The following is a 27099-nucleotide window of genomic DNA, read 5'->3' as shown; positions in this document are numbered from 1 at the left end:
TCAGTGTTTATGACATCATGTCTCCTGAACTTTGTCATACAATGTTATAAGTTTACAGGTATATTCGGTGGTATAAGTTGACCTGCAAAGTGTGTTGCAAATAGAGTTTGTAGTAAAGAAGCCTAATGCTGGAGTTTCACTGCAAGAACAGTGAAGATGTAGTAAGTGCTGAACTTCCGTCCTTACATCTTTAATGAGAGCAGTTGGGATAGGGGGGAGAGGTTAGGTTTGTCTGAGAGAAAAAATTTCATACATAATTGAAATTTTGTTTAAAGTTTAATATTTTGAACAAGGCTGTGCTTCAGTAACTGTCAGAGATCAGTAAATGAATCCAAAGCAACCAACCAGTTGCAACAAAAGGTGGTTTTATTCAACCTTTTACCACGGTTTTGACGCATGTAAATCTGTCTTCTTCAGAAAAAACTTGTAACAAAATTTCACATTGGAAATCAAAATAATGAAGTGATCTGACATTTATCCAATGAAAATATGCTGTCAGTGCACATCATTATGGGCATTATAACATATGCTGACCCCTACAATCTGGATTTGCAAGTAAAAGTAGTTAAAATCCAGAAATAGAACCCATCAAATGGATTTTAACTACTTTTACTTCATAAGCCCTGATCATATCTTATGTTAAAAGTTTAACACAATAAGAGAAGTATTACATTTAGAAACTGTGTGTCTGTCTTGAAGCAGCATAACTGACAGTATACAAATACACAGACTATACTCATCCAGTACTTAAGAATGAGAGTGCTTAGCGACTTCCAACAAACTTTACACATAATTTCAAACATTTACAAAACTTGCTGTAAAGAAGGCTAATCCAGTTGCAGACAGGCACAATTAAAAGACACGTACATATATTTTTTGGTCACAGCCTTTATCAGTAAGAGACACACACACCATTCACACACACAAACAAGCACACCTCACACTCACACACACACACACACACACACACACAAAACCGCCAATTCCACCATCTTGCGCTGAGATGCAGGAACTGGCGATTGTGTGCACGTGAGGTGTGCTTGCTTGTGTGTACGAATGCTGTGTGTCTCTCTTTTATTGATGAAGGCCATGGGCGAAGGCTTTACGTAAGTGTCTTTTAATTGTGCCTGTTTGCAACATGTCATGTCTTCTTTACAGTAAGTAGCAATCTGTCTCTTCCTACATTGTAATTTCCTACACAGAGTTTCCATTGTTTGATTTACAAAACTCATTCTCACTGACACCCACCAAGGTAATAGCCTGCAACAAAATGTTAAGCAAACACAGTGGAATGTGGGCCACTGACCACTAGTAAAGCAGCAGGGTTCATTAGGTCATGATGAACAGAGCCTCACGTCATTGCCTCCTGCCCATCTCCATAATTACTGCAGTTCTCCAGCTCTGAATTCAGTTGGTCATTAGGTTTGGTGGTGTTCATACCAAAGCACTTGATTCAATGATTATTATGGTGTAGTGACATCCATATATTAAATGTTCCAGCACGTCTCATGAATATGCAGCTTGTTGTTACTGAGATGGCAACATCCAAATAACCATGACCTGCCACTCGTATGACTCGCATTACCCACCTACCACATTACTGATGGTGAGGTTGAGAGTCCTCCAATACCAGTACATTTTGCGGTGTTTATTGAACTAATTTCATTGGCACTGCTGGGTGAGAGGGCCGTCCGGAGCCTCAGTATCTGATTGGTGCTGCAGGCATTTCTCTTTCGGTGCTGCAGGCACTTCCGGGTACCAGGACCTACCTGTCTGCTGAGGCCAGGGTCAGCTGACTACATGGCTTACAATGAGGAGGTACGTCCCAGTGAGTCACAGCAGGTTACCATCATCTTCCAGAATGGGATCGAGGAACAACGACACAGTGTGGGGGAATAATATCACACTACAGCTTCATCTGCCAGACAGTAGCTCGCAAGACTTTGGCCAAACAGCTGGTTTAGAAGCCTTTGCTACCACAAAAGCCGAGCCAACAACAGAAGATAGTGAAATCCCCCTGTGGCACTGACAGAAGGTGTCAGCTGGGGCCGATGTGATGACATAGAACTGCAAATCTGAAAGACTAAATGTTAACTTGCTTATCATGGTTTACTAGTGCCAAAAGACATTCAACAGGTTCCACAACACCATTCTGACTATGAGATGAATCCACTCGGCACCCGTACACTTCTTTACTACAAACTTTATACACAACATAGTTTTCAAACAATATCCACACATACCACTGAATGTACCTGCAAAATTATATCATTATACAACATGTAGTTCAGAGGTATTACATCATAAACATTGAGATGTGTGAAAAATTTCCTTTTGCTCAAATTAAATACCAGATTACCCAGATCATATTCATCTAGTGTTTCATAATAAGAGCACTTTGCAACTTCCAACAAACTCTAACCACAATTTAAAACATTTTCTAAAAATTCTCTCACTTACATGTCAAATATTTAATACATTAAATCATTTCTTAAGTAATCACATGTTTGAAGCCGTTTTATATGTGTCAGTTCGATTCTTTAAAGAATCAGGGGTTTACTGGTAATTGCAACTTGGAGGAAGCTGCACATCAGAAATGACAACTTGACAATAGTGTGCATTTACAGTCACAGGAAGAGGAAATATGCTTCTTCTCATATGCAGAAGATAGGAAAATGAGGGATAGGAGCACTCACGCACCACTCTCTGCTAATTTTTAAACTGCTTTTCTTTGTTGTTGTTTTCACAGTCCGTTTTTGTGTCCATCACCACTCTATGCTTACACCTTTGACTAGGGTCTTATGTTGCTGCACTTTCAGTGTGGTCCTGCCTATAACGATTCTAAGAAAGAATGTGAATACTAATCGCTATGTTCATACTTGGTGGTTAATTACAAAACAGTGTATCTGTCTTTTCCTTTTTGCATTTGTTGTTTCCTTTGCCTTTTCCCGTCACTAAAAGAGATGTGTGGTATCATTAGAAGAGGTTTATTTCACAAAACGAGAGCTGTAAACAAAAGACAGCCATGTTACTAATAAAATGGCCTAAAACATTAATTTCTTTGGAGATACTTTTGAATAGAGTAGGAGATGCCCTACAAAAGGCCTTTAATTCAGTCTTAAACTTCACTGCATTACCTTCAAGACATTTAATATGCTTTTGCAGTTTTTGAATACACGTGTTCTCATGTACCTGACTCATTTCTGAACTAAAGTTAAGTCCATGAAGTATTTGTAGAGGCTGTTTCAGTCCTCATGTTATACTACGCATCACACTATTTTTGAAAGAAGGGAAATCCTGATGCTGACGTGGGACACCAATGAACATATATATTGTGAGACAGCTGTTAAAATACCATGATATAATTCTTATAATATGCTTTTGTATTATGAGAATACTTTCCTCTTAAAAAGAATATGCCTCACAATATAGTTCTGTAACTCATTAGTGAATGCAAATATGCTTAAGAAACTAGTTTCTTGCCGGCTGTGGTGGTCAAGCGGTTCTAGGCGCTTTGCGCGACTGCTACGGTCGCAGGTTTGAATCCTGCCTTGGGCGTGGATGAGTGTGATGTCCTCAGGTTAGTTAGGTTTAAGTAGTTCTAAGTTCTAGGGGACTGATGACCTCAGATGTTAAGTCCCATAGTGCTCAGAGCCATTTGAACCAAACTAGTTTCTTCATTTTTAAAGCACTTATTGCAGTAATCATGGGTACTGCAAATGCAGCTGAACAAAATGTGCTTCAATAATTTTAGGGTGTGGGTTTTTCAGTTAAAGTTGTATTCTGCTTGTAGTCCCAAAAGCTTAACTCTTTCAACTTCCTAAATTTTGTTGTTTGTGAAGTTTTATGGTAAGTACTGACTGTATGTACTGGGCCTTGTCAAAATTTACAGATAATCCATTTGCCTCAAGCCAGCTGTTGATGTTTCTGAATATTCTATTGGCTCCATTTTCAGCAAGAATACTTCCACTACTTTTTCTTCCTATTTTAATATTCGCAAAATGCAACTGGCAGATCATTTATATTTTTGTGAAATAATGGAGGACTCAAAATAGAACTGCAGTACACTATGTCTAACTGCTTCAAATTCATACTGGAAAATAAAAGACATGGAATTAATACACTTCGCTTTCTGTCAGGCAGATAAGATAAAGGAAACATCAAACTACTGCATGTACCACTTCATAATATTTTAACAGCTTAAAAATAAAGGGAAGTTGTTCTCAGCATCGGGATTGGTTTGGACAGTACAGTGTTTATCACTGCACACAATACTGCAGTTGGTAGGCCTTCAGCTTTCTTTCACCCGAGAAGTGGCTCATTTATCTAATCACAGGAGTAACCACTGTTTATGCTAATGTAAATTTACATAAGACTACTTTCTACAAAAATCTGTAAGGACACTGAATGTCCTCAAGATTACTGTTTTGGAAACAGCTACACAGAGAAATATCAAATTCATTTTCACTACACTTATTTTGTTTTTTCTCACTTTTGCACTTTATTACGATTACTAGTTTTGGCTTTAGCCATCTTCATATAAGTTACAGCAATTTTTTTTCATGTATTTTTATTACGGTTATAGCTGTAAAACCTAAATAAATATTCAGGTCAATCTTTAATGTTAGCTCATGTGTTTTCTAAATGACTGTTTCTTTTAAAAGAATATTATTCAGTACGTGAAACATTATGAAGCACACTATCTGTCTTGTCTACATATGATTACATAAAGGCACCAATACAGTCCGTCTGTAGAACTTTAAATTGTGATGTTTACTTACTGTAGAGAAAAATTTATAACAGACAGTGGGAAAAATTGCTACATTTGTACATAGTACCTACGTTACTCACAGAGGCTACACAAATGTGAACTGCGGATTACAATGTTGATTGTGATGCAGTTGCAAATAGTTGTTGTTCTTTTAATGTGCTGTAACAGATCTGAAAATGGCTAATGCAGAAACTGGTAATCATAATGACGTCCATGTGTGATCAATGATTGAAAAGAATTGCACTAAACATGGCCCCATAATCACTGGCTCGCAATGTGACATTATGTTTGTCTTTGAAAAAAAAAAAACCACCAAATTCAAGAACAGAGCTAGGATCTGCAGAAGTTCCTCTACAACTGCCCACCTGTCTCTTGGTTGCTGTGAGCCAGCCCAGCGGTCTCCACTACCATCCATTGGTATGTGCCCCCTGCCATGGGGGCTGGATACTGGACGGCCATCTCCACCTCCAGCAAACTCATGCCTGCTACCGTAAGGAGCGGCTTGTCCACTGGTACTGTTGCTGACTGTACGTTGGGGTGACCGCCCATTGGGATCTCTCGGACGTGCATATGCTGTTGAGCTTGAACCAGGGGGAAGGCTGCCCCCACTGTCTTTGCGCACGCGGGCTTCTTTATTCCGGTCTCTGTCGTGTTCACGCGACTGTGTCCTATTTCGATCGTCGCGCTGTTCTCCACTTTTCTTACTCCGTTCCTTTTCCCGACCACGTTCTTCTTTGTCAAGACCACGTGCTGAGCTGCAATATTATTGAAGTCATATATAAAATCTGCTTAATCTTGACAATGTTTGACATAACAAAGGCAAAAAACAAACTGTTACCTAGATTCACTAGGAGCATATGGTCTCTTAGCAGGACTACCAGAATGCATTCCATCTTTCTCTTGTTCTTTTTCATCATCCATTCGCCGCTTGTTGTTTCCACGGACTTGTGAGTTGTCTTTCTCTGGTGTAGTACGTGCCTTTGAGGAAAGAAAATAAGGATGTGTTTTAAATTATATGAAGTGTGAGGAAATGCACACAAAGAACAGGTTTATGCAGTGTATCAGTATCTCAAAACAATCCTATCAGTCATTGATGATACGAAAGCATAAAAATCTATTAGCAGACCCAGAAATTGATGTAAGTTCAAAATCAATTTCAAATAAAAATAATAAATAGATTGATTACCTCTTCTTTTTCTCCTTTTTCAGTTTTAATTTTCTTGTCTGCCCCCTTCTTATCTTCACTCTTTTTAACTGCATGTTTATATAGCTTGAATAGTTTCTTTGCATCAAATTCAGTGAATTTTGAAACAAAGTACCACAAATTGCTAAACAGAAAAAAAGAGAAAAATAATAATGAAAAAGCCTCATTTCACCTTTAGATCCGATGGTCAAAACATAAATGGACTGTTTACCTTCTCCATTCCTTAATTTTATCTGGTTCTTTATACTCTGACAGGCAACGATTTATTTGATCACCTATTTGTAAAAGGCACTGTCTTGTATGATTCAACTGCTCTTGTTCTGGTAATGAAGTGTCAGGATTATCTAAAGCTTTGAGTGCTTTCTTTACAGGCCTCATTTTTTCCTTACACTAGAACAGAAAAGAATGCATTAAAATTGCTGAACTCAAAGTGTCACTGTAAATATTAGCATGTTCATAATTAATTCACTAATATAATCAAAAAATTGAACTGTAAAACCTCATTAAATATTGCAGGGTCTAAATCGCCTATCACGTCCAGAGCTCTGGGCTCACTGTTTGCGGTAAAATGCATTGGACCAGTTTCTTTCTTGTTCTTCTTGACTTGCTTTTTCTCTCTCTTCTTTTTTACATCCTTTTTCTCCTCTTTTGGAGTTTCTTCTTTCTCTTTTTCTTCTTCCTCACTCCTTACTTCATGGTTCTCCGATTTTGGTTTGACAACTTTATCTGGAGTTTTTTTCGAAACTTTCTTGGGAACGGCTGAGAGATTATTTGCTGACAGGTTCGTATTTTCATCATTTGAGCTCGGGTCATCCTCAATTATTTCCTTTGTCAGAGCAGGTTTAGTTTCACGAGGTTTCTTCTGTCTTCTGGGTTTTGTCTGTAATTAGGATAAGATTATCACTGACATTAAACCAAAAGAAATGCAAAAACCAAACAAATAAAATTACATTTTAAAAAGATAGCAGAGTAAAAAGTTAAAACCAAATAACTTACTATGTGAAGTTACATGCTAACTACATACAAGCACCAAGTGCGAAAATTATATGCATCCTAGAAAAGGAAAATTAGGAAGCTGCTCATCGTGGTAAAAAATCCTGGTCAAGGATTAAATCAAGTTAGGCTGCCCAGAAGCAAATCACACCATGTAGAAAACTGAAACTGTGGCAGCAGAAAGGAGGTACAATTCCCCCCGAGAAAGCAAACATGTACATTTTTGAGTTTTAAAGTATTAACCTTGTCCTCTTCATTTAAAAGACAAAAACACTTTCCTCCAAGTTATAGGTCACTAAAGGAATGTAAAGTGAGATGGTTGGTTCAAATCTCTGAGAGGAAAGAAAATCCAAAAGTCAAGAGCTGCCAATAAATTATAAAAATAACAATAAAATTATGAGACAGAATTCGTGAAGGCAAAATTCTTAATACTGCTGAAAAACACAAATCGAAATTACTTACCTTCAAGGGGGCAAAATTCTTAATGCTGCTGACAAACACAATTTGAAATACAATTACCCTAACTTTTGGAACTCAGTTCCTTTCTTGGGGAAGGTTAAAAAGGAAGGGCAGATCACTCAGACCCCAGGAAGTGAGTGACAAACTTGTAGTGAGGACAAAGGGAAACAAAGTTTTATCAAGTGACTTTTCTTTTCGCTAAAATAATAACTGCAACAATTGAAACATTTAAAAGTCAAAGGCAAACCATAAACAGCCACTGCACACTGAATTATCAAAAGAGCAATGACGTGCACTGTAGGCAGTTTTGGCTACAACTTTTCTATCAGCATGTATTGTTAAACATGGTAATAACCACTTCTTGTGATCAAAATATTTATTTTTATTTCAACTTTGATCATTTATCATTTTCAAGTACACATTTGCAAAAAATAAAAATTATCAAAATTTGAATAACAATAAAAAATTGATAACCGCAAGTCGTACTTAAGATGTTTAAAATTACTTGGAGGTTGTGGGCTTGTCCATTCTCAAGCTACTACGTTCATTATGGAAATATTTTACTCAAAAGTATACCGGTATTGCTTAGGTGGCATCTCTCTTTCAAATAGCAGAACCATGACTTTCAACTCTTCTTAAACTGAAATTTTCCTAGAATTTAAATGTATTCACTGCATGGCTTTTTATGTACAACTACATAACTGCTCTACAATTCACAGTTAAGTGCCCGGTAGAGGGTTCATCAAACTACTACTGTTCCACTCTCAAACAGCACATGGGGGGAAAATGAACACTTAAATCTTTCCATATGAGCTTCAGTTTCTCTTATTTTGTTACAATGATCATTTCTCTCTATGTAGGTAGGCGTCAACTGAATATTTTTTGCATTCGGATGAGAAAGCTGGTGATTGAAATTTCATGGGAAGTTCTTCCCATAGTGAAAAATGCCTTTGTCTTAATGATTGGTACCCCTACTTGAATATCATATCCTTGACATGCTATCCCCTGTTTTGCAGTGGTACAAAACGAGCTGCCCTTCTTTGAACTTTTTCAATGTCCTCCATCAATTCTGTCTGCTAAAGATCCCATAACGCACAGCAATACTCTAGAAGCAAACAATGCACAAGTGTAGTGTAGGCAGTCTCTTTAGTAGATTTGTTGCATCTTCTAAGTGTTTTGCCAATAACACACAATCTGTGGTGCACCTTCCCCACAATGTTATCCACGTGATCATTCCAATTTAAGTTGTTCGTAATTGTAATTTCTGGTTGAACTGACAACCTTAAGAATTGTGTGATTTACTGTGTGGCCAAAATGTAATCGATTTCTTTTAGTACTCATGTGGATGACCTCCCACTTTCATTATTTAGGGTCAATTGCCACTTTCCACCCACCTAGCTCATTTTGCAAACTTATTTACTAGATACTAAATCAAGGCATCGCAGTGAACAGTTTAAGAAGGCCGCTCAGATTATCTCTTAAATCATTTACATAAATTACGAACACAAGAGGGCCTATAACAATTCCCTGTAGAAAGCCAGAAACCACTTCTGAGACAAAATAATGAGACCAATCATACAACTGAGATAATACTCTATACGCACACAATATGATTAGAGACCACTTATGAGGAACAGTATAAAAAGCATTCTGGGAGCCTAGGAATATGGAATCAACTTGAGATCCTCTGTCAATAGCACTGATTTCTTCATGAGAATAAAGAGCTAGCTGTGTTGCACATGAGCGATATTTTCTGAATCCATGCAGATTATGTCTCAATAAATTGTTTTCTGTGAGGTAAATCATAATGTTCAAACACAGTGTATGTTCCAAAATCCTATTGCAAACCAATGTTAATGGTATGGGTCAATAATTCAGCAGATTACTCATATTTTCTTTCTTGACTATTGGCGTGACCTGCGAAACTTCCCAGTCATTAGATACAGATATTTCACTGAGCGAATCGTTGCAGATGACAACTAGGTATGGTACTATTATATCAACATACACTGAAAGAAACCTAACTGGTATACAGTCTGGACTGGAAGACTTGTCTTTATTAAGTGATTTGAGTTGCTTCGATATACCGAGGTTATCTACTTGTAAGTTTCTCATGTTGGCAGCTGTTCTTGATTCAAATTCTGGAATATTTATTTCATCTGCTTTGGTGAATGAGTTTCAGAAAATCGTATTTAGTATCTCCGCTTTGGTGGTATTGTTATTACAGCCACACAGTGAAATATTGATTGTCTTGCTTCTGGTGTACCTTACATAGACCAGAATCTCTTTGGATTTTCTACCAGATTTCGAGACAGAGTTTTGTTAAGGACGCTGTTAAAAGCATCTTGCACTGAAATCCATGCTGAATTTCAACCTTCTGTAAAACTTTGCCAATTTTGGGGATTCTGTGTTCTTTTAAATTTGGCACGCTTTTTTCATTGCTTCTGCAACAATGTTCTGACCTAGTTCATATACCAAGAGGGGTCAATTCCATCTCTCATTAATTTATTTGGTATAAATTTCTCAATTGCTGTCGATACTATTTCTTTGAATTAAGCCACATCTGGTCTATGCTTACATAGTTAGTTCGGAAGGAATGCAGAGTGTTTCCCAGGAAGGCATCATGCAAATTTTTATTTGCTTTTTCAAATAGTTATATTTTATGTTTATTTTTTATGGATTTGGATGCTAACAGTAATCAGTTTTGCTACAATGACCTTGTGGTCACTAATACCTGTACCCATCAGGATGCTCCCTGCTTGCTCAGGATTATTTGTTGCTAAGAGGTCAAGTATGTTGCCACAATCATTTACACAAGTGGGCTCCTAAACTAAGCGCTCAAAACAATTTTTGGACAAAGCATCTAGTACAATTTTGGACAATGTTTTATGGCTACCACGAGCTTTCAACACATATATTTTTACCAACATATCAAGGGTAGACTCAAATCACTACCAACTATAACTGTACGAGTGAGGTACCTATTTGAGATGACACTCAAGTTTTCTTTGACAATGTAGGAAAAGATAGATTGCTACTCACTGTGAAGATAACATGCTCAGTTGCAGACAAGACACAATTAAAATACACTTACACATAAGCTTTCGGCCACAGCCTTCATTGGAAAATGAGAAACACACACACACACACACACACACACACACACACACACACCACTCATTCGGGCAAGCAAGCACACCTCATATACACATGACCACCAACTCCCGCAGCTCAGGCCAGAATGCCAATGACAGTCACGTGTGCGTGCGGTGTGCTTGCTTGTGTGAATAAATGGTGTGTGTTTCTCTTTTTCCGGTGAAGGCTGTGCCTGAAAGCTAGTGTTTTATATTTACAGTTAGTAGCAATCTATCTTTTCCTATATTGTTGATATTCCTACCTGGAGTTCCCACTGTTCAAGTTTTCTTTGGGTTTTCAGTAAATGCATCATCTGAGTCATGACAACTGACAAAGAGGTTGAAGGCATGAGTGGACATGGAAAAACTGTCTGTTTTGGGGCAGCCAGTACCCAGTAGCTGGGCATGCTCAGTAAAACGACCTCACTGACTATTTAGATCCTCATACCCAATGTAAGTTTCCCAGAACTCAGGCAATGGAACTTGCTCTCTATCATATCCCCACAACCTGTGACTCCCCCGAACTTAAACCCCATTAACATTCTATTCCCCCACTCCTTTCTTTTATTGTTACTCCACGGGTTTCCCAGAAAGTAATGCACCACTTTTTCAGCCAAAAACACTGATACGAAAGTGAAACGTTATATATGTATTATTTGAAGTCTCCTGAGTGAGTGAGCCAAGTTTGCGTCACTTCCAACAGATAACGTAGCAGCAGGACAGTTTCAAAATGGTGTTTGTAGGTGATGTGTGTTACAAGCAACGTGCTGTCACTGAATTTCTCACTGCAGAGAAAGAAACTGTGGGGAATATTCACAGACACCTGTGCAAAGTCTATGGAGCATCTGCTGTCGACCGAAGTATATTGCTGGGCACAGAGGTTGAGGTCATCAGAAGGCAGTTCGGCGGAGCTTCACGATTGGAAGTGGTCGGGGAGACCATTCATAGTTGTCAGCAAGCTGATGTTGTCATTCATGAGGACAGATGCATTACGACTTGGCAGTTGGTGCTGCATCTGTCAATCAGCAAAGGAAGTGTGATATAACTATCCACACTCTTGGATATTCAAACTTGTGTGAAAGATGGATCCTGCAGTGTCTAACAGTGGATCACAAATCGCACAGAAAAAACATTTGTCTTGATTTGTTATGAAGTTTTGAAGCTGAGGGGGAGGTCTTCTTGTCCGGATCATGACAGGTGATGAAACTGCGTTCACAATTTTGAGCCCAAAACAAAATGACAGTTGATGGAATGGCGCCATTTCCACACCCCACAGAAGAAAAAATTCGAAGGAACTGCTTCCACTGGTAAGTTCGTGATCAATGATTCTCATTGATGTGATGCCAAGAGGTGGTACCATTAATTCAGAAGCATATGTCAACACATTAACAAAACTTAATGCACGCTTCTGGTGACTTCAGCGCCAGAGCAGCCCAGGAGATGTTTTGCTGCAACAAGATAACACTCAGCCCCACACAAGTCTGAGGATTGCTGAACACATCGCAAAACAGGGTTGAACGGTGCTATCTCATCCACCCTACAGCCCTGACCTAGCCCCCTCGGTCTTCCTCTTAACTGGGCCATTGAAGGATGCTATTCATGGAAGACATTTTGAGGACAATGAGGAGGTGATTCACACAGTGAAGCACTGGCTCCACCACCAGTACAAGGATTGGTACTGACAGGGCATAGACGCCCTTGTTTTGCCCTGGAAGGAGGCCGCAGAATGGGATGGAGATTACATGGAAAAATAGGGCGTGTAAATAAAACACCATTCTTTCGTGTGTGTGATTCTCATCATGTTCATTAAAGAATTGTTGAAGAAAAAAAAGTGGTGCATTACTTTCTAAGCTACCCAAGTATTATAGAATTTATTGATTTATTGTCTAGTCTTTACAACAGGTGGGTCCTTTCCAACCAGGGCCTGAGTGATTCGCCATTCCTTTCTAACCTTTCCCAATCTACCAATTTTCCTTCCTGAGGAAGGAACTAATAGTTACAAAAGTTTGGCTTAAAGTTTCCACTTTTAAATGTGCCCATTGGCAGCACTGTAACTGTCTCCTTCTGAAGATATGCACTGGCCAGCCATGTTGTCTCTCTGCTTTTTCTACACTTTATATTATCACAACTGCCACTTACATTCTAGTAGTTTTGGTGAAATGATTACAGCATTGACAGTCTAATGATTAAAGGCTTGAAAGCCAAAATCCATTGCTGTGCTGACTGAACATTGCTATAAATGCTACAAAGCTATAGCCAGTGAATTAACATCTTGTAACTCAAATTAATAGAAATATTAAATATGAAATTAGCAAGAAAATATTAGGTAGCAAACTACACAGAGCTATTAGAATTCACAGCCTGTGAACCTTTTCCACACAATCCAGAGATATGGCATTATGATGTTTGTTACTTACAACGCATGAATTATCCAGCTGCTTCTGCAAGATGCGAAGCAAGTAATCAGCTCTTTGCTGTAAATGTTTGGCTTGAGGCTTCTTGTCTTCATTTGCAAGGATTTTATCCCCAATGCCCAATGAAGGATCCATTTTTATTGCTTCCCATGATCCCATACCATACTGATAGACACCTTGCAACAATTTTGAATCATCCTCTATGTCCCAAGGTACGTCATAATTAGCTGGTTTCACTCTGTTGACAGAAAGTTTTGTTTGTTGGTGACAGGTGAAGTAGGCAAATTAGGTTGCAGTGTGCACTGGACTAGCAGCACTCTAACCAATAAATAAGCACATTTATAAAACACTTCTCCTAGCAAGTCTTTCGGGTCTGTGAAGAAAGACAAGATTCATACTCTCTGAATCACTGCAGCCAAAAACTGGTGCAACACATGGTAGTCAAAACATTTATTTTCTGACACAACACAAAACAATCAGTTTCATGTAACACTAACCATCTACAAATCATGATCTAAAGATTGTCAATATCGGTTGAAACCAGTACCATTCTGATTTTTACTAAACAGAAATACATGGTAATATATACTGTCATAGTCCTTACAATGGAACCTCCCCATCGCACCCAACTCAGATTTAGTTATAAGTTGGAACAGTGGATAGGCCTTGAAAAACTGAACACAGATCAATCGAGAAAACAGGAAGAAGTTGTGTGGAACTATGAAAAAAATAAGCAAAATATACAAACTGAGTAGTCCTTGCGCAACATAGGCAACAACAAGGACAACAGGAGTTCAGGAGCTCCATGGTCCCGTGGTTAGCGTGAGCAGCTGCAGAATGAGAGGTCCTTGGTTCAAGTCCTCCGTCGAGTGAAAAATTACTTTCTTTATTTTCGCAAAGTTATGATCTGTCCGTTCGTTCATTGATGTCTCTGTTCACTGTAATAAGTTTAGTGTCTGTTTTACGACCGCACCGCAAATCCGTGCGATTAGTAGACGAAAGGACGTGCCTCTCCAATGGGAACCGAAACATTTGATCGCAAGGTCATAGGACAACCGATTCCTCCACAGGAAAACACGTCTGATATTTTCTATACGATACTGGTGACGGCATGTGCGTCACATGACAGTAATATGTTGTCGACCCACCTAACTTGTACACTTGGCGAGTGGGTAAAAAGATTCTTCTACCTTGCCCGATTTAGGTTTTCTTGTGAATGTGATCATCACTCCCAAAAAAGTGATCGCATCGGACAGACAGATAATAATTGTCTCAAAACAAAAAATTAAAATTTTCACTCGAGGAAAGACTCGAACCAAAGACCTCTCATTCCGCAGCTGCACACGCTAACCACAGCACCACGGCGCTCCGGCATGCTCATCACCCTTGAAGTTGCATATGTTACACATGGACTACTCAGTTTGCATATTTTGCTCATTTTTTTCATAGTTCCACACAACCTGTTTTCTTGATTGATCTGTGTTCAGTTTTTCAAGGCCTATCCACTCTGCCAACTTATAACTAAATCTGAGGGGGGTGCGATGGGGAGGTTCCCTTGTTAGAATAATCACTTCAGGACGGGTCAAGCGTCATAGCTATCCGCACACATGTGATATGTGGGGTGATACTTCTTGAAATGATCATTCTAAGAATTTTGACAATATGTATTATCACGTATGTGTGCGTGTGTGTGTGTGTGTGTGTGTGTGTTGATAGTAAACTTGTGATGCACAGCTATTCTGTTTTCACATCTATCGCTAATGTTTGATGAACATCCGTGTAACATTCTTGCATTTACTGAATGAACCAATGACAAAATGTGGCACTCTACTTTGGATTTCTCTATCTTAGCTATCACTGGTCCAGTTTTATCATACACCACAAATCGTACAGTTGATACTGGAGAGGTCAAAGAAAAGCTGCAATAATACATAGTATTAGTAAACAGTACGCAAATTAAGGTTAGGTACTTATGATTTAATTCTTAAATAACTTTTTTGTTACACATTCAGAAATTCTTTTACAGAACAGGAACTGCACTTTATTAGAAATGCCTTCAGCTTAATTTTAAATACTGGAAAAGTAGCAAATTTATTTCCTCTGGTCTCTTAATGTGTAGTATTACACCAATGATAATTATGCACCTATGACAGGCTGCTGTTCCGTGGTATTTTTAGTGTATATTTGATTTCTCTCTGGTACAATAGTTGTGTACATTTTCCTTCTGTAGTAGTTTGCCCATTTTCAAGAGAGAGTCTCTAGTGAACAAGATAGTTTCACACATGAATGAAAGTGGAACATTCAGAACACTCTTAGAGCTCTTTTTTGCATTCTAAAAGCCTTTGGCAGTGAGCTGAGTGTCTCCAAAAAATGATCTTATATCAAAGCAGTGAGTAGAACTGTGCATAGTATGTCTGCAGCGCTGTTGTATTGCTTGTAGTTGACCTCAGTATTTTTAGATCATAGCACACAGACGAATGTTTCCTAGATAAGTTATTTATATGTGTGTCCCACTTTAAATCTTCCTGAACCCACAGACCCAAAAATTTTGAGACACTCACATTTTCTGAGGGATCATTTATTAATCTGCTTGAATAGACGCTTGATCAGAGCAAGGAAATAAATGAAAGCTGATCCACACAGTTTTTTTTTTTCAGTATTTACAAGTGTGTATTTTGGTGAAACACTCAGAAAGTCTTTTCACAGAACTTTTCTGTGCTGTCAACTGTAAGGTTTCTGGGCAGGATCCAAAAAGCAATATGCTGGCGTCATCAGCATATAATAGGATAGTTTTTTGGAGACTCATGTGTTCAACATTGTCCACATAAATCAAGAAGAGTATTAGACCTAAGATTTAAGCCCTGCGGTATGCCTTATTTGATTGGTAACTTGCCAGAAAGGAAGAAGCTGTTTCTTGTCTTATTCTTAGGGTTGAATACATACTGATGTAATACCTTCTGCTTGTGGTCTTTTAGGTACAAACACAACCAGCTATGTGCTACACTTCTTACTCCTTGTCTTTGTAGCTTTTCGAGCAGAATGTGAAAAAGTCCAGGATGTTGCAGGCTTTTGACAGGTCTAGAAAAATACCTGCAGCTAATTTATGTTGATCAAGGGATTTTAAAGCACAGTCTAAGAATTCTAAAATTGCTGTCTGTGTACATTCAAGCTTTCTAAAACCATGTTGTTGTTATGGTAAGAGGAGATAGCTGTGACACAGGTCGGTAGTTTGATATTTTCTCATAAGAATCTTTCTTTAGCAATGATGAAACATTTATTATTTTAAGACATCTGAAAAGACACCGGTTTTTAGAGGGAGGTTGAAAATTTTTACCACTGGTTTTATTATGTGGTAAGCACATGCTTTTAATATCAAATCAAGTATTTCATCAAGGTCACTTGACATATTGCTTAATGATTTAATTTTACTTATAATTTCATCGGGATTTGTTTCATAAATATATGCAGAGGCATCCAAACTCACTGATTAGCTGGAGAAACTTCAGACTGGTCCTTAACAGTTTGATGGAATGAGGTCTTCAGCTAGGGCAGTGACGTATTCGTTGAATTTTGTCACAATTTATTTTGGGTGACTTTCAAGCACTTAATTCTATTTGTTAAGAGTACCACAATGATGAGCAATATTTGAGAATTTTTCACACGAGAGTATTGTGAGCCACCGTTTTTGTGAGTGAATTATATTTCTGTAGGAATCTCTCAATGACTCTCAGTTTGCCACTTGCTTTTTGTACAACTAGTGTTATGTGGTCAGGCCTGCACCCAGTCAGGACTGGCTGAATTCCTGAAGATGCTCACTATTTAGATTGGTTTGAGGAAGATGTGTGCCTATTTTAAATGATAAGGATGCAGAAAATGTTAGCCTGTCTTTGCGTGGAAAAACAGAAAGAAAAAAATCCAACAGCTCACTGACCCATTTCTTGCCACTAGCAACATAATGTTATAACAGTTTGCATTGATTGAAAGTCATAGCTTTACAATAAATGACAAACAGGAGACTTCTTTATGCAAATTTGGATATAATATCCTTGTTCAGTTATGTGGAATTACCTGTATAACATTATAAACATTCTCAGAGCTCCACTTTTTGTAATACATTCTATGCTTCCAATACGTGATATTATAACATACCTTGCAGCCAACACCCATTTCTTCCTTTCCGAAGGATCTGCAGGCAACACTTCATCCAATGGCTCAAGCTCTTTCTCGCAAGACATAACACTTTTTGCATTAACAGATACACCTCCAAGTTTAAATGAAGGACCTCTCCCTCTTCGTTTCTGGATAGGACCTAATAAAATTGAAGATCAAATGCGGAAATAATTTCCAAGCACAGAAAAAAAAGTAAATTATAACTGTATTGCCTACGATAAAGAGGTTTCACATTTCTATAAGTAATATAGAACTATATGATTATGAATTAACAACTCGACTTGTGGAACAGCACATCAGTCACGTAACAAGCTCAACGTGCAAGGCTCTGAAAAGGATGAGTTTCCTTTTGACCTACTATTTATAATAGCCACATGAGTTTTCCTAAAGATACAGCATTCTGAGTACCTTACATTCCCCGTGCAACCCATCACTCAAAACTTGAAATGAACAATGTTTCACAGTTGTATGTTGGCATTTGTTTTATGTAAAGTCTGCACATTTTCTATTGCCACAAAACAAATACTTTACTTGTTAGTTAATGCTGTTTGTAGCACAGTATTAAGCGATGGGAAATGATTTATAATTGTTTTGGTACCTTTTTAAAAATGGTTCAAATGGCTCTGAGCACTATGGGACTTAACTGCTGTGGTCATGAGTCCCCTAGAACTTAGAACTACTTAAACCTAACTAACCTAAGGACATCACACACATCCATGCCCGAGGCAGGATTCGAACCTGCGGTTCCAAACTGTAGCGCCTAGAACCGCTCGGCCACTTTGGCCGGCTGGTACCTTTTTAGAGTATCTTTATGAGCAAGACTATTTCCCAGAAATAAAAGACAAAAACACTCATATATACCTGAAGGAGAAAATGTCATGTTGTAATCAACTAATTAAACTGTTTATTTGCATGTAAAATCTCTATTTTTGCTATTTCTGCTGCATACTTAGTTGGTTGAGGAGAAATAGGTCGGAGGAGAGAGAGAGGGAGGGAGGGAGGAGGAGGAGAGGGAGGGGGAGAGTGGGGAGTGGGAGAGACTGGGAGGAGGGAGGGGAGCCTTACAGTAAAATGACAGTGACATAAGATACACATTATTTTATTACAGCTGCTGTATGGTTAACAGTGCACAACAACGACAGCATGATCTTACCTGAGAGATTACTATCTTCATTGTTCACATCATTTTCTTTAGATGCTGTCTGTTCTTTCAGGGCTGTCACACAACGCTCTTTAAGCAGCTCACCCAACTTTCGAAGTTCAGCAAGAGGTTTTTCTTGAAGTTCTGCATCACAAGCCACAGCTTCCAAGCGTTTCAGGGGTGCTGCAAATCTCTTGTAACTCTTGACAAAGCGCCTTATCTAGAAGATCAAAGATAATAACCTCACTGTTTTGAAATTTTCACTCACTATTGCAGTGTTCCATACAGTTGACATGACTATGCAGAACGGGGGTCCAAACGCCAACTTCTACTTTTCAATCACAGTTCATAAAAATAAGTCCTGGTATGCCCACAATTTTAGTCTATCAGGTGTGTCAACAAGAGTAGCAATATTACTTTTTGGTATAAAATTTTTTATGAAACTTTAGTGACTACAAGTAATAACAAATTATTAAGAGATATAATGAATTATGCAATCTGTATAACAAATTGCTGCCAAAAATTAGATGTTACAAACTCCTTGCTTCTGAAAATCATGTAAGAATGCAATGTAGGTGAATCACTTTGTTAAGGAACACAGCACAATGAGTGTAAGCTAAAAATATGCCTATTGTCACTGGTACAAGCACACAATCACGTCACTGGCATCAGACGACACAGGAGAGGTTTTGGGGAGGGGGATGGGGAGAAGGAGACAGACAGAGAGAGAGAGAGAGAGAGAGAGAGAGAGAGAGAGGGTGTATTCATTGTATCACATGCCTTGACAAATTCAAGTTCAAAAGATGAGTTACAGTAGCCCACAATTTTTTTTGGGTATATCAGCTACACAATATTTTCTTTACACAGTTTGTCTAGAAGTGATTATCTCCGATAAAATTTTGAAAAATCTATGTCACAGACCCACTAGCCACAGTTAGAAATGAAACCTTTCACATACATGAAGGACATTAAGGAACCAGAAGTTAAGAAATGTTAGTTAACAGCCCACATATAACATTTGCCTCTGAAGATAAACAACCAGAAAATCTTGCTTATTCACCATATTGCCATCGATTTTGCTTGGCACAGGCTGGGAACAAGGCCCAGCAGCTTCAAAGGAACAACTGGAGAGGTGCATGAGATCCAACACATGGCGTAGTGCCGAGAAGTTTACTTTAACTTTTAGTTCACGTATTAATATAGTGTACAGAGACTGGAAATGTGAAGCAGAGGGATACCTCTGCATCTGTGAAGCCCTTGATGCTCTCCCGAGGAAAGAGAGGAGGCCTGCCTCTCTTTCTTGGTCTTTCGTCATCACTACCTCCTTCTGATGAGTCAGATTCTTCTCCTTTCTTACGTCTTTTCCTCCCACGTCCACTGCCTTCACCTGCAGTATTGACAATTCACAGTAAATGTCTAACAAATATATAAATATGAATATAATATTCCCAATGCAAGTATCAACATACCCTCACTTTCTGACTGGTTTATCTGTTGCAGTGTCTTCCGGCTCCTCGGAGGTAAATACAGGTCATCCATTTCTTTCTGACGTTCTTCTTCTTCCACCTTCTTTCTGATAGTTTCAGGTATGATTTCGTCCTGTTAAGGATATTTTTCAGTTATAATGACAAAGAATATTCCAACGGATGGTAATTTTTTTTTTAAAATTTCTAGCAGAACTAACAATCTTGTTTTATAAAGCATATTTTGATGACTGACGCATCATCTTCTCCAGGGGCTCCAAATAATGATCTTAAGGTGTGTGTCCACTAGCAAAGTAACTTGTGCAAGCTCTTGCTGAATTGTTAACATTAGAACAAAAACTTCCACAAGTTTATGTCTACAAGTCGCTTGGACAAGTTAATTTCAGCAACTTGCTGCAAGTATATGATAAGTGTTGACACTAGAGATGCATCCTGAGATCGGCAAGTGGATGTTTACAGTGTTGTGATAAAAACCAGGGCAGCTGCCATTGTTGTTGCATTACTATTACTGAAGAAAAATCAGAAAATCAAACAGTTAAGAAAAAAAGTTTGGGTGAAGAAATGGATACAGAGGTGTACTATACTTATTTATCAAGATCCACCATTGAAAAAATTAAAATCACAGGAGTTCATTGAGATTAAAACTTTATGAGGATGTCACATGGAATTATCAAAAAACTCTTGTCTATTGTACAATAAAATATTCAAAACCAGGATAAAAATATGCTGCAAGCTATATCAGCAACAGATCAACTTTGAATTATTCTTTGACTTTTGCAAAAAGTATCTGTTTATTTTTATTACACATGTAATGAAATTGAAAATATGGTGCAAAAATTCTGCACACCAGAACACAAGATATTGCCTTTTAGTTACTCTTCAGTTTTTGCAAACATTATTTATTACAAATGTAATGCACTTATATCTACATTAAGATTAAAAATCAGCTAAGATTTAACGATATCTCTACACCCATTCTACTTTCCCATCTGGTGAAACAAAGTAATTGGTTAATTTTTCCAGTCTTCCTTGGCTGACGGTGGCCAAGTATATTTGAGTTCCCATGGTACACTTGTTTCAGTTCACGTGTCTTTGTGGCACTTTCATTTTCCTCAGTGAGACTCATGCCAATATTGAACACATAAAACTTCTGCAAATTTGAAAAAAACTTTCAGCAACTGTCAAGTACTTGCTGCAATATGAAAGAAACTGCTTCCATCAACTTGCGGAAATTGCTTCTGCAAGTAGATGGACAATGCACAAAATATGCTTAATGGAAAAAAAAAGACACAAAAAAATAAACAAAATAATTTATGTATCTAATCCAATGAAGATGATTTTCTTCAATGATTTCAATATGAAAATGAAAAATATCACATCATCTTCATTTGAGACAGGAAAAAAAGAGGCCACCAGTTCCAACTAAATAGACTATGATTAAGCAGACAGCAACACGATCTGATTTCAGACTGGAACTTGTAATTAAATGGTAGAAGAACTGGAGATTTCCTGAACAAATAAAAAAAAGAACAGGAAGGGGGAGAAGAGGCTTAAAACCGAGAAAAAGAGGCTACTGAGAGAAAAGTTTCGTGTGAGAAGTCCCAGCTTGCTTATGCCACACAGGTCCTATTAATATTACTGGTCCTTGTACAGAAATGGACTCCCACATCATTTCCATGTCTTCTCCACGAGAAATACGCTAAAATCATCAGCAGAGATATTAACTGCAAATTTATTATACATCAAATTTTGATGGGCAGTGTTCCATATAACTACAAGTGCTTGGGCTACAAGAACTCTTTAGAAATGTAACTACATTGACAGACTCGTTGTAGTACCAGTAGATATCTTCTTATGATATGAAGGCAATGGGGTATCTCGCCCTCATTATCATCTTCACAGCTTCATGAATGATCTCTGATACATGTTAGGCTTAACTCTGTTATACTAGTACCCCCCCCCCCCCCCCCCCCCTTGCTGGCATGTCAGTCCTCCTATCTGAGCCACACTTTCCATTCTCTGTTTCTGATACTAATATTTTTTCATTCATGTTGTCATATGTTTGCTGTATTCTAGTCCTCTCCTCACTACTTCTATTTTACTGCTGCTACAGTTTCTTAAACTTCATTACTGAGCACCTTGCTGCGAAACTTAGGAAGACAGTTTTCCACACTATTTCAGTTTTGCTTCCTTCCTAGATCCCATGAGTTCAAGAAAATCTGTCTTCCTCATCACCTTCACATCCTGCAAAAGCCCCCACTTCCTTCAAACATGCTTTTAAAGCTAAACAGAAATGCTTTGTTTTCGAGAAGCTCAACATTATATCAGATGTATATTTCTCACCATGAACATGGTAATTATATATTTTGAAACACATTTCCTCTATCTTAACTCAGTGTGTATATTAACAACATGCAACACAAAGTACATACATTAACATAAAAATGGACTTTGAAAAATGCTAACCCAATCTTTGCTTTCATCATCAGGTTCATGTTCTGTTACAGCTATGTCCTTGTCTTCCTCAAATGCTGCAAAGCTTGCAACTTTGAAAGCAGATAAAAGCTCATCTCCTACAGTAGCTGGAGCATCGTCACGTGTTTCTGCCCTTCTCAATATTTCATCTATATCACACTGCAATTAAAGAAAAGAAATGTACAAGAAAAACAAGATTAAAAACTAGCACTCTAAAAACATGAATACAAATTAACAGTCGGAAACACTTAAACCAAACTTTTAGATAATATTTTCAAAATATAAAAATACGTTATGAGAATTGCTGTTAGTTCTAGAAGATCCTGCAGATATGTCATGAAGGAACTCTGTTACACACACACACACACACACACACACACACACACACACAAACTTGTCTGTTAACATGACCAATATGTTCTTCTCTAAAATAATACAATCCAAGGATATCAGAACCAAAAACAGCCTCTACATAGACTTTACGAATTGAACATTAGTTCAGAAAGGAGTATATGTGTACATAGTTACTGAACAACTTCCCATAGCATGTAAATGTCTTGAGGGTAATGTAGTGGAATTAAAGAACTTGATGTTGGACGACTTTTCCTATTTCGTAGATGTATTAGATTCAAATATAATTAATATTAGCACTCTAGTACTATGTTCCTTAAAGGTAGGTCATTTAATATGTGCCATTTAAATAAGATGACTTCTTTTCACATCCCAAAGTCTTCTCTCCCTAGAATCAATTTAATGTAATATAACTGAAAGTGTTAACAAACTATCAATAACTTCCACTGCAGTTCTCCTGTTTAGGCCGTGTGAACAGCCATAATTGTGAATCTTTTTGTTGTGCCTATCGCGACTCAGCATCTAAGCTATATGATGATTGGCAACTTTCCTTCTCTGGTATTGAACAGTTATAAGTATTTCAAGGAGACAGTAGATACTTACAGTAGGCTCTTCATCACCATCTTCTTCATCTTTGAATAATTCCTCAGCTCCAAATTTGAGTATTGCTGTAAGCTCTTCTTTATTGAATGGAGTCGTAGATGAGGAACTTTTTTTATCCAAAACGGTTCGCCCAGTTGTATCCATCCGCTGAATTACGAGGTGGTCCAAAACCATTTTTTGCTTTGCACGTTCAACAATTTCCTCCTCCACTGAGCTTCGTGTTACTAATCGGTATATATTAACCTGTAAACAATTTTTAAATATGTAAATTTTGGACAGAAGTAAAGTGAGCTACAGGTCAAATCTTTTGGTTTGTAATCTTTATAAATGACAGTTGAAATGCACAGATGTCATGAAGCTAGTATTTGCTCCTCAGTAACAATTACAGTGGAATAAGAACAGAAAAATTTTCATCTAGACAGCAGGAGTTATGAACATAAGTTAAAGACAAAACAAACACTAGCTTCAATAAACACTAGTTACTTCAGCGAGGGTGTCTATCACTTTGAGGTGTGTTTAGGAGAAGTTCCAGCTTAATATCTAAGCAATGGGAGGAGGGAATAAAGATGAAAAGCAAAGTGAACAAAACCACACACACGCACGCACGCGCGCACACACACACACACACACACACACACACACACACACACACACACACACAGAGGCAGAGAGAGAGAGAGAGAGAGAGAGAGAGAGAGAGAGAGAGAGAACTTACACTAGGTTACACACTTTTTCAGCTCTACAACAAACATCTATATACATTGAGTAAAAAAATGAAGAAGAGGAACTATGATCATATTTCTTACCTGATAATGGATATCCCATAATGGATCAGACAATCAATGATAAGCATTTAAAATCCATGTAAAAATCAGACAATTAAACTAGCTTTTGAACTTTTGCTAGTTTTTGAGTTTTACAACAAACAACTATACTAACACAGACATCTGACCTTTCATCTCTATAACTCTGTGGTGTATGTTCTTGTTTTTAGTAAAGCTGGAGCTGAAAAAGGTGGGAAATTGGTTGAACACTAATGGAATAATCTGACCTTTAAGTGCACCTATTCCTCACCTGTTATTCATCTGTGAGTAGCTGACTGTCCTAAAGGCTGTGAATAATATAACAAATAGCCAGACTGAATTTTTCACTCTGCAGTGGAGTGTTTTAATACAACAAATATATTGCAGTATCATGAGGAAACATTTGTTAAATGCTCTACAACAGATCTGATATGAGAAAAAAGGTGGTAGAAAAACAATGCTTTTCCCAGCTAGTGATGAAATCTGTAACCATCTACGAAACAATTTGCTTATTATGATGACACAAGCTGAGGCTAGTTGCTGGAAGAAAATCTGGGTTATTTCATTTTGAACTCCATACACGATATTCTTAATAGATCACAGTCCTTTTCAGATACACGATTTCCTGCATTTACAATTTGAATCATAATACTGACTTTTTCTGGTACGCACAAGTCTGGATAAATTCAACAAATGTTCTTAATGAAGTACTCATTTAAACTAACAGTCTTATGGAAAGAGGAACAAGAAGTGATTTTTGAGATGTGTCCCTTAGTGACTGAATACTATTCTCCACAACTTTGATGTATTTTTCACAGTGTTCCATTACTTTTAATGCAAATTTTACCTTCGAGATGTGGAAATAACTGATATCAAAATACAAAAACAGATAATAGCACCTTTTGCTCTCAGAAAGTAGGAAGAATCCAATCTCCTCCAAGAAATTCTCCTTGTTTCTCTTGAGAATGAATCTGTGATATGAAAGCTTTGAGTGCTATAATCAATTTTTATGAGTTTCTATCACCTGTTCTGAAATCAGGTACTTGTTGGACCATCTCTCTCTCTCTCTCTCTCTCTCTCTCTCTCTCTCTCTCTCTCTGTCTCTGCATATATGATTTCACTTGCATGCCTACCTGATTTTTCTGTCCAATTCTATGAGCACGTGCTTGTGCCTGCAGATCATTCTGAGGATTCCAGTCAGAATCAAAAATAATTACAGTATCTGCAGTTGCCAAATTAATACCCAGACCACCTGCTCTGGTTGACAGCAAGAAACAGAAATCCTAGAGAAAGGAAATAAAACATGAAATTAAAAACAGAAGTTCTCACTGAGCTGAGGTACAAAACAGCCACATTATGTGAGAGTTGTTAAGAATAAAACAAATTACAAACACATTATATTCACTATCATAATCAAAGATTTGATTGCTGTAATTAGAATATGCTCTTTCTATCGATAGGCAGCAGGTTATGAAGGCATTGCCTCTGCTATTTCTATGAATTAACGCACTGCATATAAAAGTGTTATGAGATTACAGCAGACTGAATAAGGAATGCATGAATATTAAATTGTAAGAGGACAAGTTTTGTGTTAAACCAAAGCAATAACAAGTGCTTTCAGAAGAAAAATGTAACATGGCAAATTAGTGAGGCAGTAACAAATGGAAAATATCAAGAGTCAAAGTGTGAAGGAGGAATTGGTTGCAACAGGAAAATATCTCTTAGATTTGAAATTCTGTCTACCTAATTCTTATCTTTCTCTTACCAGCAGCTTCCTTGCTTAAAACATCTGGCAGCTTATTGCTCATACTTGAGTATCACTGTTAAATTAGTTATTACAGCAACTCCAGAGATAGTTTTAAAGTCGAAAGCACGTGATGAGTGGTGGAGCCATCTAAGCGCTCTACGTAAGCGTGACCTCCAGCACCTAGCAGCCAGTCGCCGACTCACCTCGGAAGGTGTTGCCTGCAGTAGGCAACAAAACGTCAGGAAGGAGAAGTAGTTTTATATATGGAGCACGGCAATTCAGCCCGGAAGTTTTAATTAATGAAGACGCCGGCCGTGAAAGCTTACATGTTATGATTAGACACCTCTACGGGGAGGATATGTCGACTATGGTATGACGACTGGAGAGCCTACGTACGAAAAAAGCCCAAAAACTTTGTTCACTCACTTTTTTGCTATGTGGTCGTAACAATGGGACAGTTCCAAAGTTTTTCAATGTGAGAAGAATGTTCCATAAAGTGCAAGCGAACCGTATTTATTTACGCGTGGAATTGATGATGCTGTGGGAGCGGATCCAATAAACACTTCGAGAACTTGCAGTAACTAGTAGTCAAATGTTAAATCTTCATTTACGTATTAGCAATACTATGTGTTTGGGTGATTGGAATAAGGTGGATAGATTAACATTTAGATCTAGGGAACTTAGCGCAGAAGTGTCTTCTAATAGGTAGAAGAAGAAGTTTGAGCATTTACAAAAACAGACAATTCCCATACAGTTATCAACTTGTCCGGGAAAGAACTATCCAAGGAGGAAGTCTCTGTTCTCTCGAAAGGAGGAAATTTTGCTATCACTCCATCACAGATTCCCACGGAAGATATTGTTGCCAATATAGAAGCAGGGATTCGTCTGTTATCACCGCATTCTGCCGATGAAATCAGGATGGAAACATACAGGATATTACGTAAAGCCTAGCCACCCAGCAGTAATTTATCCCTAGGAGAAAGGAAGACGTTACGGGAGATTAATGCGGACAGGAATATTATTGTACTTACTGCTGATAAGGGTAATGCTACTGTTGTGCTAAGGATTGAAGATTATCATAGGAAGATCAGTGACCTCTTGGATCCTACCACCTATAAAAAACTGAAAAATGACTCTACAATGAAAGTGTTAAGTGCTATCTAGCGATTAATAAAAAGCTCTTCCATTCCTACAGCAGATAAAAAATACCTTTGCAAAACGGAAGCTTACCCTCCTAGACTGTATGGGTTACCTAAGATACACAAGCCCAATGTCCCATTGAGACCGATAGTAAGTGCCATTGGGGCTCCTACTCAAGAACTGGCTAGATATGTTGCTTCTTTGTTGCAA

General features: G+C 37.9%; 1 protein-coding gene across 1 annotated transcript in view; it reads right to left on the bottom strand.

Annotated features, from left to right (window-relative positions):
- The window catches only part of LOC124615656 (chromodomain-helicase-DNA-binding protein 1), a 78995-nt gene that overhangs the window by 8672 nt on the left and 43224 nt on the right, over positions 1–27099 (bottom strand). The window contains exons 16-28 of the mRNA XM_047143672.1: positions 25136–25285; positions 23200–23442; positions 22237–22404; positions 19756–19885; positions 19525–19673; positions 18299–18506; positions 17125–17284; positions 12979–13213; positions 6475–6855; positions 6187–6365; positions 5958–6099; positions 5610–5749; positions 5137–5526 (exon numbers count right to left, since the gene is read on the bottom strand). Coding sequence (XP_046999628.1) covers positions 5137–5526; positions 5610–5749; positions 5958–6099; positions 6187–6365; positions 6475–6855; positions 12979–13213; positions 17125–17284; positions 18299–18506; positions 19525–19673; positions 19756–19885; positions 22237–22404; positions 23200–23442; positions 25136–25285 — 2675 coding nt within the window. The remainder of the gene's footprint in view (positions 1–5136; positions 5527–5609; positions 5750–5957; positions 6100–6186; positions 6366–6474; positions 6856–12978; positions 13214–17124; positions 17285–18298; positions 18507–19524; positions 19674–19755; positions 19886–22236; positions 22405–23199; positions 23443–25135; positions 25286–27099) is intronic.

The sequence above is a fragment of the Schistocerca americana genome, chromosome 5 (genome assembly GCF_021461395.2).
Source record: "Schistocerca americana isolate TAMUIC-IGC-003095 chromosome 5, iqSchAmer2.1, whole genome shotgun sequence".
NCBI classification, from domain to species: Eukaryota; Metazoa; Arthropoda; class Insecta; order Orthoptera; family Acrididae; genus Schistocerca; species Schistocerca americana.
Note: the sequence above shows the minus strand (reverse complement) of the source record. Positions and strands in the feature narration are given on the sequence as shown.